General features: G+C 52.8%; 1 protein-coding gene across 1 annotated transcript; it reads right to left on the bottom strand.

The window, feature by feature from the left end:
- Window positions 1–890: 890 nt before the first annotated feature.
- On the bottom strand, window positions 891–8,447 carry LOC142024492 (selenide, water dikinase 2-like). The gene is made up of 8 exons (XM_075016549.1): window positions 8,139–8,447; window positions 7,544–7,647; window positions 7,051–7,158; window positions 3,886–4,040; window positions 3,281–3,371; window positions 2,933–3,032; window positions 2,371–2,583; window positions 891–1,727 (listed from the first exon to the last, which is right to left on the bottom strand). The coding sequence occupies exons 1-8, from the start codon at window positions 8,380–8,382 to the stop codon at window positions 1,498–1,500; spliced, it is 1,245 nt and encodes a 414-aa protein (XP_074872650.1). The 5' UTR covers window positions 8,383–8,447; the 3' UTR covers window positions 891–1,497.
- Between the last annotated feature and the right edge of the window lie 3,483 nt (window positions 8,448–11,930).

Genomic DNA, 11,930 nt, shown 5'->3' with positions numbered 1-11,930 from the left:
ATAGAAAAATTATTTACCTTTTCCCATAATACAAGAACTAGGGGACACCAAATGAAATTGATGGGTAGTAGGTTCAAAACTAATAAAAGGAAATTTTTCTTCACACAGCACACAGTCAACCTGTGGAACTCCTTGCCCGAGGAGGCTGTGAAGGCCAGGACTCTATTAGGGTTTAAAAAAGAGCTTGATAAATTTTTGCAGGTTAGGTCCATAAATGGCTATTAGCCAGGGATAAAGTATGGTGCCCTAGCCTTCATAACAAGGGCAGGAGATGGATGGCAGGAGATAAATCACTTGATCATTGTCTTCTGTTATCCTTCTCTGGGGCACCTGGCATTGGCCACCGTCGGCAGATGGGATGCTGGGCTTGATGGACCTTTGGTCTGACCCAGTATGGCCATTCTTATGTTCTTATAATCAGTTTGCAAAGTGCATTAAAAAGGCCAAAACAGAGAACACCCCGGGGGGTGGGGGGGGAAAAATCACATGGCAGCCCCCAAGTCCTAAGCTTCACACCCTTAGTGGGCAGTCACACTCCACTCCAAGCACCCAGGCTACATTCTCCCACCACTTTTGCATGCACATGCCCCTTGGGCAGTCTCACTTGCACAGCCTGTCCTGACTGACGGTGTATTAAAATACATCATGTGAAGGGCTGTGGCATAATAGGCTATCCATGGGTCTGTAAGGCTGCCCTGTGCTCTACATTTAGCATGCCACCACTGCAAATGAACATTCAGGCCAGGCTACCTCTGACTGACTGACTTTTGGCCCTCACCCTTCCTACTTTGACAGTGCCACTTCTGATGTGACTTCATTGCAAAACCTCTGGGAATGGAGGTGGTGCAGTGTTTCCTGCTCCTTCCCTGCCAACTGACCACCACAACACATATAGAAATGGGCATTTATTGAACAAATCACCAGGAATTTACAACCTAAGAATCAATCCATCTGGCTGAACAGGAGCCCTTCCCTCTATGGGGTCCTCGACTCCTCCTAGCCCTCATGGGGTTTAAGGGGAGGAGCTTCATTGAAGAGAGCAAGGGCACATGCCCACCACATGGCCTAGCCCAACCCTCCCAGCCTTCATATCAGCTGCTCAGTCTGAACAAAGGCTGGGCGAGCACCAAGCATAAAGGCTCATCCCAATATCCCAATAAATAATTCCAGTCAGAAATTACCAGCTGCTCTACATCACAAGTATTTATCCCTAAGAACTAACTCATTGGTGTCACCAGCAGGAACCATTTAGCCATGTCACATTCACCCCAGATCAGCCTGTCGGGGAGGCAGGGGTGGGACGCTATGCCTAAGCACAGTCTGAAAGGGCCTTGCCTTGGGTGTCTTGACCTTGGGAAGGGGAGCTGTCTGATCACTGTACTGCTCCTGCATAAGGCTAGGATGGTACAACTTCCTCATTCCCAGAGACAAGACAGCAGCCAGACCCGCATCTGTGTGCAGAGCCTATAATGGCCAAGGGAAGGAGGCTCTGCCATCTCACGAGGCTGCTTCAGGACTGGCACTTGAGTTGTTATCTTGGGGGGAGGCTGTGGCACCCCGGGGAGTCACTTCAATGATGCGAGGCTTGTCGATGATGCGTGCTGTCTGGTTCCCCTTCTCCACAATGCCGATGATCCAAGCCTGGTGCCCCTCCCCATATTTGGGAGACTTTATTTCTGCACAAAAGCGGGCGGCTTGCTCCCGAGGCAGGCAGATTAGCAGCCCTCCTGCAAAGAGAGAGGGGGACACTCTGTGGGGGTAAAGGGTATTGATTTGCCCGCAAGCCCCATTGCCATGTAGTCAGTAGCACTCTTGGGGGGAGGGTTCCTGTCGGCCCCCCAAAACCCTTCTGCAATTGGACCTATATGAGCAGCTCAGGAAGGGATGGAAGCTTTTCCCTGGCCTATGCAGACCTAGTATGTGTACAGGTGCAGCCCAGCAGCTAAGTAGAGTGGGTGCATACGCATTTCCTGGGGACAACGTATGAGCCCCTGGCAGAGAATGCAAGGCAGGGTGACTAAGGCCTGGCAGTCAGCCCAGGAGAATGGAGTCAGTCAATAATGGAAAAAGAAAGTACTAGATTTTGCTCTGCCAGGTTAGTCACAGGCATCTCTCCCTCAACACCTAGGCCTCCCATTCTGGTCACAGGCTGTCCCACATGAGGCTCTAGCACCAAATGCATGTTGTCTTGTCCCAGCTTCACCCTAGAGATGCCAAGCTTCTGATCTACAAAATTGTCCCAGCAGCTTCCCCGAAGGTCCCTGGGGGATGTGCAGGCCTGATGATGAGAGACAGCAGTTTCCAACTGGCCATGGTGAGGTGAATTACAAAACCATTTGCAATTCTTGGGACCCTGGCTCTCTGCCCTACCTGATGTCTCCGGGGATGTGCCCTGCAGCAGTCCAAACCGGTTCCCACAGGCCTTGCTGATGGCAGCCATCTTGGCAATGACAGGGAGGTTATGGATGACAAAAGAGACTTCACTGCGCTGCTGCTTGGCCAGGTTCTGGGCATGGCCTAGGATCCCAAAGCCTGTGATGTCGGTGGCGGCATGAGCGTTGAAAGTGTGCATCAAGCTGGCAGCTGTGGGATGGGAGGAGAGGCCAGTCTGGGAGATGCTGCATTGCTAGCCCCTGATGGGGGCATATTTTATGCATCTTACATGGCCAGGACCTCATCTTTTCCTCTTCTGGGAGCTTAATGCCTGCAGAGGAGTGGGTGGTCCCCTGTGGGCTCCCAGCCAAGCACAGACCTCAGATCATACTGCTTAGCTTAACCTCTTGCTCACAAGACAAGGAATTGAGGCTGCTCTGGCTACTGGCTCCAGTCAGTGAGATAGAAAGCAGGTCCTGCTGCCACAAGCTCAGCCAAGCTCCTGCTGAGAACTGCAGGACAGACCAGCCCATGCTCCCCACCAGTGACAGGTGCCTACCAGTCCTGTTCAGCATGGCCATACTGAACATGGCTTCCTGGTAGGCCAGCTCCACATCATCTCTGGACACCACCAGCTTAATCTTGTTCCACCGCTCAGGCTGGAAAAGAAATAAGACAGTAAGAGGCATTCAGACTTGTGTTCCACCTCCCTTCTGGGGGGCTCAATCACCTCAAATCAGCATGCAGTGTCCCAAAGCAAGGCCTGTTGCCCATCTTGTGGATGTTCTATCCCCCTGGGCTATAGGATCTGTGAGGGGCTCTCCCCTCACTCCCAATTTCCTCTCCTTCCCCGACTGCAGGGTGTTCAAGCATAACAGGGCAACAAGAGCAGCAGGCGAATACATACGATATCCAGCCACTGGTGGGCGCTGACAGCCACCTGTGTGCCTAGCGGCTTGGTGAGCACCAGCACATCTCCAGGAACCGCACTGTCTGGCCTGAAATAGACACAACCGTAAACTGAGACACACCCCAGCTGTGCCCTCCAGCCACTGTATCTACCAATATGGCCTGAGGAGCATGGCTTTCCCATGTGGACCTAAGAACTCTCCGAAGCCAGAGCCCAAAACTATCTGTTCTGAAACAGCTTCTCTGCAGCATTATTTGCTGACTGCACTGCTCCCCGAAGGCACAAAGATCTCTCCAGGAGACTGAACGATGGGGGCTTCACAGTAAGAGACCATAGCAGGACACAGTGGTGCTGGAATGTGAAAACCCCAAATGAGTCAGAGAGTTGCCAAGCTTATCCTCATGGTCTCTTTAGAGCTAGTTCCAAGGACCTGCACAGTAGCTGGCACACAGCCCAGACCACCTAAATCTGCAACCTCTGCATACTCCCCCCGTTGAGGTGCTGTGCACATCACAGGCCATCCTCTGCCCCTGGGACTTCTGGCACCTCAGGCAGCCCCTTGCCCTGGATCTCTGGCACTAGCTTCACTGCTCCTCACTCACATGATGAATTCGTTGGGCTGACACACCACAGTAGCAACGCCCCCAATGATGATCCAGGGATTCAATACAGTCTGTCCGCCTGTCACTGATGTCCCACCATCCTCTGCAGCATCCCGGAAACCTTTGATTATCAATGGCATGATCTTTTCACGCTCCTGAAGAGGTGAGAATGCAGGTCAGTGAAAAGCCTGTGGGGCTATTAGCAGCTCAGGGGCCCTGTATGGTAGGAAGGTAGGGTGCGCCTCAGGAAAGCCAGAAATGCGAGACACCAACATGGTAACAGCAAATGAGGGCCAGAGTTTGAGGTCTGCCAACATTTCAGTATTTACAGAGAGTGAATTGGTAGGAGGAATGGAAAAGAACCACAATGCAACAGAGCCAGTCAGACTGACAAGGCAGATGACCTAATATCTACAGTTAAAGGTCATAAATCAGAATTTAATTGGGTCCACTCACAAAAAATGGAAGGACTTCAGACACTGGAAAACATGCCAGGACAGAAAGGCACTCTCCCAGAGTGAGCTGGGGAGGCCAGGAAGCAGTCTCAGAATGAAGAGACAATAACCAGTCTCTGTAGCATGGACCCTACTTTGTTCAAGTGTGCGCTCATGAAAATAAACAGGTCAACATCCTATTAGAATGAAAGCAACATGTGTGATGTGCACCATATTGTTGGATGGGGTCTAGGGACTTGAAGCACTGACTGCTGGTTGCTGACAAGATAACCAAAGAGTTGTTTGCTTTACTGCTCAATGTAAAGAGCCTCCCACAGAGCTGTACCAGGGAGTGGGGGGATGAGAAACACACATGCAAACACACACTAGAATGGCAGTGACATCACATGGACTTTCTCCTTTGAGTAACTCCCTCAACGCTTTGTTCATGCCAAGTCCAAGCTGTCTGGTGCTGTCTCTTGCCTTTCCACAATGTGTAAAGTAGCTAGAGACTCTGGAAACCAGGAAATACAAAGGTACATAGTATTCCTGCAATACAAAATGTCTTCTCCCCCAGGGCTGGCACAAGCCACAGGAAATAGTTCAAACCCTAAAAACCTGCCATTATTTGTGTTGTGTTCCAGATTTGAATGGAAGCATGCCCCTGAGCTCCTGCATGACACAGCTGTGCTAAGTGAGGGGCGACAACTGCTACCCTGCTGGGAATGACTGCCCATGAAACCCAAACAATGCTGCAGTTCAGTGCTAAATTCTGCAGGCTGAGCCAGGAGAGGTGCAAGAAAGTCTTGTCTGCTCACACCAGAGGGTCATATACTACTGTATCCCACAGGGCTCAGTGAGGGCTAGATGAAATCACTGACTGATATAAAGCTCTCACTACAGGAGCAAAGTAGGGGAATGCAAAGAACTCATCTGGTGTTGTCTGGGTGGAACTGGCTCTTCATCTCCACACAGAGCAAAGAAGATGGTGCCTGCTCAGTGTCCCTGACCCATCCCCCAGCTGTCTTGGCAAAGAGGTGGTGCTGGACTTTACCCTGCTGAATTCACATGATATGGGACATCTAAGCTGCGTCTACACGTGCACGCTACTTCGAAGTAGCGGCAGTAACTTCGAAATAGCGCCCGTCACGTATACACGTGTTGGGCGCTATTTCGAAGTTGAAATCGACGTTAGGCGGCGAGACGTCGAAGTCGCTAACCCCATGAGGGGATGGGAATAGCGCCCTACTTCGACGTTCAACATCGAAGTAGGGACGTGTAGACGATCCGTGTCCCGCAACATCGAAATAGCGGGGTCCTCCATGGCGGCCATCAGCTGGGGGGTTGAGAGATACTCTCTCTCCAGCCCTTGCGGGGCTCTGTGGTCACCGTGGGCAGCAGCCCTTAGCCCAGGGCTTCTGGCTGCTGCTGCTGCAGCTGGGGGTCCGTGCTGCATATACAGGGTCTGCAACTAGTTGTTGGCTCTGTGTATCTTGCACTGTTTAATGAAAGTGTGTCTGGGAGGGGCCCTTTAAGGGAGCGACTTGCTGTTGAGTCCGCCCCGTGACCCTGTCTGCAGCTGTGCCTGGCTCCCTTATTTCGATGTGTGCTACTTTGGCGTGTAGACGTTCCCTCGCTGTGCCTATTTCGATGTTGGGCTGAGCAACGTCGAAGTTGAACATCGACGTTGCCAGCCCTGGAGGCCGTGTAGACGTTATTCATCGAAATAGCCTATTTCGATGTCGCAACATTGAAATAAGCTATTTCGAAGTTGGGTGCACGTGTAGACGTAGCCCTAAGGTGCTGGTGTGTGTGTTCTTGGTATGCTGGGGAACAGCACAGCTCAGGATGTGGTGGCAGGAAGGTCTATACCTTTATGTTCTACTTCTAGAATTGCTGTTCTGCCAATCTCCACATACTGAAAGGGCTGAGACAGTCTTGGGCAAGCTTATCTCTTCAGTAACACCGGTCTGGAGACTGCTCATTTCCTTACTTTATTAAAAATGTCTCCACACTATTCTATTAACCCTGTTCTCTCCCTTCACTGCCTGCATGACAATCCCTTCACTACCCCGGTGGTATCTCACATCCTAGGCCGCTGCCCATATCCTTAGCCCTCTTTGCCACAGAGAGAGAAAGAGGACCAAGAAGTTATAGATAAAAAGCAGGACCATTTTTGGATTAGCATTGCTGGGGAATCTGAACCCCATGCAAAGTCTCTGGCACAAGCACAAAGGCAAGTCAGTCTTGGACCGATACATACAGGAAGTGCTGCCCAGTTACATCACTAAAGTACTAGGAGATGTCATGCAGGCCACCAGAGAATTTCCTACCTGGGAACTAGGAAAGGAAGATGGATGGAGAGCCTGGGCCAAACCAGGTTGAGGCTAGTCTGGATCAGACCGAAGAGAGGGCTCAGTCTCTCCCTTCCCTAGCAGCAGAGTATTCCAGCAGGGGACAAAGACCTGTCCCACCATCTCCTGGAATAATAAGTGGGGGCCTGGCTATCTGACCTGCACCTTCCAGAGCAGGGATGCTCTCAGGCTGCCTACTCTGGGGCAGCAGCTGCTTCACCCTATAAACCCTTCTCACTATGCTACCTTTACCTCTCCTGTTATGGAAGGGATGATCCATCCAAAACCAGTGTGCAGCAACACACGGACCCCACCCATCAAGACAAGAAGGCCCCACAGCACATAGACAGCCCTTCTCCCCAACACCCCAGCCTCACCTCATCAGTCATTTTCTGGCTGACACTCAGCAGCATCAACATATTGTCACACTCGGTGATCCCCATGGCGTAGAGATCACTTAGCACGTTGGCACAGGCGATACGGCCCTGGAACACAGGCATGCGAGGGTGACCCAAGGGACCTACCTTCCATGACTCAGGCTCTGAGCCCAGGAATGCATGTGCCACTTGAGTCCCATCCCACACGTTGTGGGTTGACAGTGTCAGAGCCATACCCCATTCCCCAGGGGTCTGAGCCTCAAGACACCCCCGAGCCCATTCCCTGCACCATGAGCTCTGTACCAGAGGGGATTCTGTTTCCTGCGCTCTAAACCAGACAGTATCCCCTGTCCCACATCACCTCCATGCTGAGCCCCATAAAGAAGGCAGGCCCAAGACAGTCACCTTCCACCAGCCATCACATACACGATCCCTAGCTCTGGCATTACTTGTTCCCTTCCCCTACCCCTCTGGAACCCACTCCAGCTCATACCATCATGTAGGGATCCTCAACCAGTGGGTAGAAGAAGTCTGTAGTCTGTACAAGGGAAAGACCCCCATGCCGGAGAGGAATGACGCAGGAATCCATCCCAATGCCTATGAGCAGAAGATGGAGCCATTCACACCAGCAACCTGCCTACTTATAATCCCCATGCCCCACATCATGCACCTTGAGCCATCCACTACCACCACTCTAATTGTCTTCTACATCAAGTCCCTCACCACCCCAAAGCCTGGCTCACACCCAACCCTCCACTACCGCCTCAAAACTGACCCTCGGCCTACCCCCCACAACCCTTGTCCCTCAGCTCCCAGATGCAACCAACACCCTAAGGCTCCCCTCACAGCCGCAACCCTCCTCCTTACTGCAGACTCTGTACAGCCTTCCGCCCTCTACAACCACCCGACAGCACGATGCCCCTGGGCCTACACACTCCTCCCCATTGCTACAGGCCTCGGTTGTTCCTCCCCCATGAACAGCCCCCTCTCACTCAGCCCCGACCCCCTCCGCTCCCCGCAGCCACACGCAGGGTGCCACTCAGTCCAGTCCCGCTCCCCCGGCCCCTCTGCTCCCCCGCCCCGCTCACCCAGCGAGGGCCCCGCGGGCTCGCCCCCCGCGACCGCGACAGCGGCCCCGCCCCCGCCCAGCCCCGCCAGGAGCCTGAGCAGCGTCTCCTGCGGGACTTTGCAGCCTCAGCCGCGCAGCTCCCCAAAGCCCGTGAGGCGCCAGCCAGGGGCCAGGCCCAGCGCCTCGGGCGCGAAGGGCCGATAGCCGGGCGGGCCGGGGGCCGCGGCCGGGACGGCCGAGGGAGAGCCGGGCAGAGCCGCCATCTCACAGCGCGAGCCTGCTGACTCTCGCAAGAGCTGGACTGAGCGGGCAAGGCCGGGGCGAGGGCAGATCTCGCGAGATCTGGCGAAAACGGCGTTAGGCCCCTGAGAGGATCTCGCGAGACCTGGGGAAGAGGGCAACCGGCGACTCCCGCGAAAACAGAAGCGTGGGCGGGAAGAGCTACTCCCGCGAGAACTGGAGGGCAGGGGCGGGCTTGGAGTGACACCCGAGCCCCACCGATGTTCGTGCGACCGCGTCCCCTTGCTGCGAACAAGGGGTGCGAGGTGGAAGGCCCGGGCGGGAGCGCAGCGAAGCGAAGCAAAGCAAAGCGGAACTCAAGGGGCGAGCTCGGTCGGCCGGGCTGGGCCTTCGGCGGGTCCCGAGCCGAGAACAGAGGGACTTAGGGATCAAGGTCCCGCTCCCGCGAACGCCGGGTGTCATGTTCAGGGTGAGAGAAGACTCTCGGGCGAGGGAGCGAGTCGACAGAGTCTGGCCATGAGGGGCGCCAGCGACGCTGAGGAAGAGACGGGATCAAGGTTACCATATGCGACACCTCCAAGAGGGAGAGCGTCGGTGTCATCGTCTACTCGCCGACATCCCCAAAACTGAACGTATCTGTGTTAGTACCTACCCTCTGACACCCCCTGCAGCGTATCTCTGTCAGTATCTACCCTCTGACACCCCCTGCAGCGTATCTCTGTCAGTATCTACCCTCTGACACCCCCTGCAGCGTATCTCTGTCAGTATCTACCCTCTGACACCCCCTGCAGCATATCTCTGTCAGTATCTACCCTCTGAAACCCCCTGCAGCGTATCTCTGTCAGTATCTACCCTCTGAAAGTCCCCGCACTGTGTATCTGTCAGTCTATACCCTCTGACATCCCCCCACAGCGTATCTCTGTCAGTATCTACCCTCTGAAAGTCCCCGCACTGTGTATCTGTCAGTATCTACCCTCTGAAACCCCCTGCAGCGTATCTCTGTCAGTATCTACCCTCTGAAAGTCCCCGCACTGTGTATCTGTCAGTCTATACCCTCTGACATCCCCCCACAGCGTATCTCTGTCAGTATCTACTCTGTCACCCCCTGCAGCGTATCTGTGTCAGTATCTACCCTCTGACACCGCCCCCCAGCGTATCTGTGTCACTATCTGCCCTCTGACACCCCCCCGCAGCGTACCTCTGTCACCGTCTACCCTCTTACACCCCCCCGTAGCGTATCTGTGTCAGTATCTACTCTCTGACACCCCCTGCAGCGTATCTCAGTCAGTATCTACCCTCTGAAACCCCCCGCAGCATATCTCTGTCAGTATCTACCCTCTGATGCTGCCCCACAACGTATCTCTGTCAGTATCTACCCTGTGACACCTGCCTGCAGTGTATCTGTGTCAATATCTACCCTCTGACACCCCCCATAGCATGTCTTTGTCAGTATCTAACCTGTGACACCTCCCGTAGAGTATCTCTTTCAGTATCTGTCTTCTGACACCCCCTATACTGTATCTCTGTCAGTATCTACCCTCTGACATCCCCCATAGTGTATCTCTGTCATTATCTACCCTCTGACACTCCCCCCGTAGCGTATCTGTGTCAGTATCTACCTGCTGATTTTCCCCGCAGGCAGTGTATCTGTGTTAGTATCTACCTGCCGACTTCCCCCACATGGAACCTATCTGTGTCAGTATATGCCCACTGACACCCGCAAGAGGGATTGTATGTCAGTATTTACCTGCTAACACCCCCAACAGGAAGCATATCTCTGTTAAATCTACCCACTGACTATCTGTGTTAGTATCCACCCGCCAACACCCCCAATGGGGAGCATATCTCTTGTCAGTATCTACCTGCTGATACCCCGACAGGGAGCATATCTCTGTTAGTATCTACCTGCCAACACCCCGGAGAGTGATAGTATCTTTTTTAATATCTGCCTGCCAACACCCCTGACAGGGAGAGTATCTGTGTCCGTATCTACCCACCAACACTCCCAACAGAGAGAGTATCCATGTCAGTATCTACCTGCTGACACCCCCAAAAGTGTACATATGTGTCAGTATCTATCCGCCAATACCCCCACAGTGTCAGTGTCAGTATCTCTGTCTCCCCAATGGCACCCCCCACTGGGAGTATATCTGTGTCAGTATCTACCCTGATGCCCCTGAGAGGGAGTGTAACTTTGTCAGAATCTATCTGCTGACACCCCAAGGAGGGAGGGTAACAGAGAGATAGCTGTGCTAATCTATATACTATCAAAACAAAAAAGCAGTCCAGTGACACTTTAAAGACTAACACAATAATTTATCGGGTGATGAGCTTTCGTGTGACAGACCCGCTTCTTCAGATCATAGCCATACCAGGACAGACTCAATATTTAAGGCACAGAGATCCAAAAATAGTAATCAAGGTTGACAAATCAGAAAAATATTATCAAGGTGAGCAAATCAGAGAGCAGAGGGGCAGAAGGTCGTGGAGGGGGAGGTCAAGAATTAGATAAAGTGAAGTATGCAAAAGAGCCTCTATGAGCTAGAAAATTCCCATCCTGGTTCAAACCACGTGTTAATGTGTCAAATTTGAATATAAAAGAGAGTTCAGCAGCCTCTCTTTCCAAACTGTTGTGAAAATTCCTCTTCAGAAAAACGCAGACTTTCAGGTCATTAACAGAATGGTCCACTCCATTAACATGCTGGCTGACAGGTTGTGAATCAGGAGTGTTTTTATATCTGTTTTATGCCCATTAATTCTTTGTCTAAGAGAGTTTGAAGTCTGTCCAATATACAAAGCATCTGGGCATTGTTTGCATATGTGATGTTAGTTGAGGACCATGAGAATGTGCCCGTGATTCTGTGAATAACCTGGTTAGGTCCAGTGATGGTATCTCCAGAATAGATATGTGGGCAAAGTTGGCAACAGGCTTGTGGCAAGGAAGAGTCCCAGCACTGGTGTTCCTGCAGTATAGACTGTGGTTGTTGGTGAGAATCCTCATAAAGTTGGGAGGTTGTCTGTAGGAGAGAACAGGCCTTTCACCTAGGGCCTTGTGGAGTGTGGCATCCTGATTAAGGATAGGTTGTAGGTCTTTAATAATGTGTTGCAGTGGTTTGAGTTGGGGGCTGTAGGTAATGACCAGTGGTGTTCTGTTATTGGCTTTTTTGGGCCTATCTTGGAGTAGCTGGCCTCTGGGTATTCATCTGGCCCTGAGCGTATCTGTGTCAGTATCTGAGGTGAGTAGGCCAGGTTGGGGAGGTATGGGGCAGCAGCCATACTTTGAGGCGAGTGGACGAGGCCATGGCGATATTAGGTGGTAGTCAGACTCTGAGGCGAGTAGGCCAGGCCAGGGTACTATGGGTTGGCAGCCAGATTATGAGGCAACTAGGCCAAGCCAGGGCACTCTGGGATGGCAACCGGACTTTGAGGCGAGTAGGCCAGGCCAAAATGCCCTGGGGTGGCAGCCAGATTCTGAGGCGAGTGGGCTGGGCTAGGGTGCTATGAGGTGGTGCCCTGACTCTGAACCAAGTAGGCTCAGTCAGTGTTCTGTGGGGCGGCAGCTGGACTCTGG

The sequence above is a fragment of the Carettochelys insculpta genome, chromosome 22 (assembly GCF_033958435.1).
Source record: "Carettochelys insculpta isolate YL-2023 chromosome 22, ASM3395843v1, whole genome shotgun sequence".
Taxonomy (NCBI): domain Eukaryota; kingdom Metazoa; phylum Chordata; order Testudines; family Carettochelyidae; genus Carettochelys; species Carettochelys insculpta.
The sequence above is the reverse complement of the archived record's forward strand: the minus strand, read 5'-3'. Positions and strand labels throughout refer to the sequence as shown.